Source organism: Elephantulus edwardii, unplaced genomic scaffold (genome assembly GCF_000299155.1).
Source record: "Elephantulus edwardii isolate Elephantulus edwardi_28Jun2011 unplaced genomic scaffold, EleEdw1.0 scaffold00217, whole genome shotgun sequence".
In the NCBI taxonomy this organism is placed as follows: domain Eukaryota; kingdom Metazoa; phylum Chordata; class Mammalia; order Macroscelidea; family Macroscelididae; genus Elephantulus; species Elephantulus edwardii.
This window is the reverse complement of record NW_006399967.1, coordinates 1,975,241-1,977,121: the sequence shown is the minus strand read 5'-3', so window position 1 is coordinate 1,977,121 and position 1,881 is coordinate 1,975,241. Positions and strand designations below refer to the sequence as shown.

General features: G+C 56.9%; 1 protein-coding gene across 1 annotated transcript in view; it reads right to left on the bottom strand.

Annotated features, from left to right (window-relative positions):
• Window positions 1–1,881, bottom strand: part of LOC102873579 (chromosome unknown open reading frame, human C19orf35) — an 8,597-nt gene that overhangs the window by 4,293 nt on the left and 2,423 nt on the right. The window contains exon 2 of the mRNA XM_006897976.1: window positions 809–1,335. Coding sequence (XP_006898038.1) covers window positions 809–1,335 — 527 coding nt within the window. The remainder of the gene's footprint in view (window positions 1–808; window positions 1,336–1,881) is intronic.

The following is a 1,881-nucleotide window of genomic DNA, read 5'->3' as shown; positions in this document are numbered from 1 at the left end:
AGTCCATGGTATATTCAACACTCTTCTCCAGCACCACAGCTCAAAGGCATCAATTCTCTTTCTATCATCCCTAGTCACTGTCCAACTCTCTGATGCATAGCACGTAATTGCAGACTATAGCCTGGATCAGGCGCACCTTAGTCTCCAGCCTGACATTGTTGCTCTTCATTCAGTACTCTGGAGAGATCCCTGACAGCTGACTTTCCCAATGCAATTGATCTCTTGATTTCCTGGCTGCTGTTACCAAGAGGGTTGACTGTGGAGCCAAGCAAACTGAAGCTGTTAACTATCTCAATCTCTTAACCATCTAATTTTTTTTCCTTAAAGGAATATTGAATTGGAGAAGGACATAATGCTTGGAAGGTTAAAGAGATGGCACAGGGGAGGAAGACCCCAGAAGAGATGGGTTGACACAGTGAATGAGGCGATGGAGGTAGGTGTGTTGGTGACAGTGAGATTGGCTCAGGATAGGACAGAATTCAGAGCTATTGTGTGTAGAGTCACTGTGTCAGTTGACTGGACGGCACAGAACAATGACAGTACCCTCAACAGTCGAGTGTTAACCTGGAGTTTTTCCAGTTATGATACTTGTCCTGATTCACTTACAAAGTCACATCCTTTCTGATTCTGTTGGATTGAACTGGAAGAGACGGTTCCAAGCTCTGCTGAAATCCCCCCAGGGTGAGGTGCTGCTTGGGGTACGTGGGCGGACTGCTGACTTTGGAGCAGAGGTTATGCGTTGTGCTCGAGATGGAAAACTAGGTGAGGCAAAGTGGGGTGCCACCATGGCCTGGGGACCCTTGCTCACCTTGGCGGCCAGGATGTGCCAGGCGTCCTCGTCCACCCGCACCACGCGATAGTAGAGGGCGTCCCCGCTGTCCACGTAGGGAGAGCTGTCCAGGAGGCGGAAGCTGTGGCCAGGGCGGCAGGGCCCAGGGCGGCCCCCCGTGAGCCGGGCGTGCAGCCGCGCATGGACAGTGCCGAGGGTGGCCAGCTGCCGGGCGGCGAGTGAGGCGTGCACGGCCTCCGGGCTGTGCAGGTCGTGGAAGAGGTGGCCCAGCTCAGCGTCCGCCGTCCTGAAGGTCAGCTCTGTGGCAGCGGGTCTGGCCTCGACGCTGGCCTCCTGGCTCTTGTCCACGCTGTGTGATGTCAGGAGGGGCCTCCGAAGCGGCCTGGCATGAGTGGGGCTGGGAACGGAGGGCCTGTGGGTGGGCAGGGACTGGGTTCTCGTCAGCGTCTTCTTGGGCAGGGGTGGGGGCTGTGGGTCAGCCGAGAAGGACCCAGACGTCCGGGGGCGGCCGGCCTTGGAGGGCTGCAGGTGGGCACGGATCTCACCTGTGGGGCCAGGAGGGTTATGAGGACATCAGGGGTGTGGGGCCTGGGACACCCGACTCCTTCCTATCTGAATCCTGCATGCCCTATGGGGTACAGATGGAGTGTGGCTAAATTGTATCCCCAAAAGACACACTGAAGTCCTCAGCCTGGTGCCTTTGAGCATGACTTCTGGGGACAGAGACTTGGCCACCAATCCCTTGGCAAGCAGCCCCACGTGGTCACTGTGTGTCCCAAGCAGAGACCCCCAGGCAGCAGGGGGTCTCTAAGTCCCTTGGGGGTTGTCTTTATGTGGGAAACCCTAGCGAAACGCACTGTCCTCCTGTCAGCTCACAGACACCCCCCTCGGGCTTCTGTATACCTGCAACCTCCATGCGACTCAGTCACCCTTCTCCCACAGAGTGGCTGGTGGAGCCGAACTGACAACCCCTGGATTAGAAGAGCAACACAAAACACTACACTACCAGGGCTCCTGATGAAGGGGATGGGTTGGACAGAGGAGAGATGGAGAGGTGAGGAGCCAGGCAGAGTGGAGGGGAGCAGGGAGGA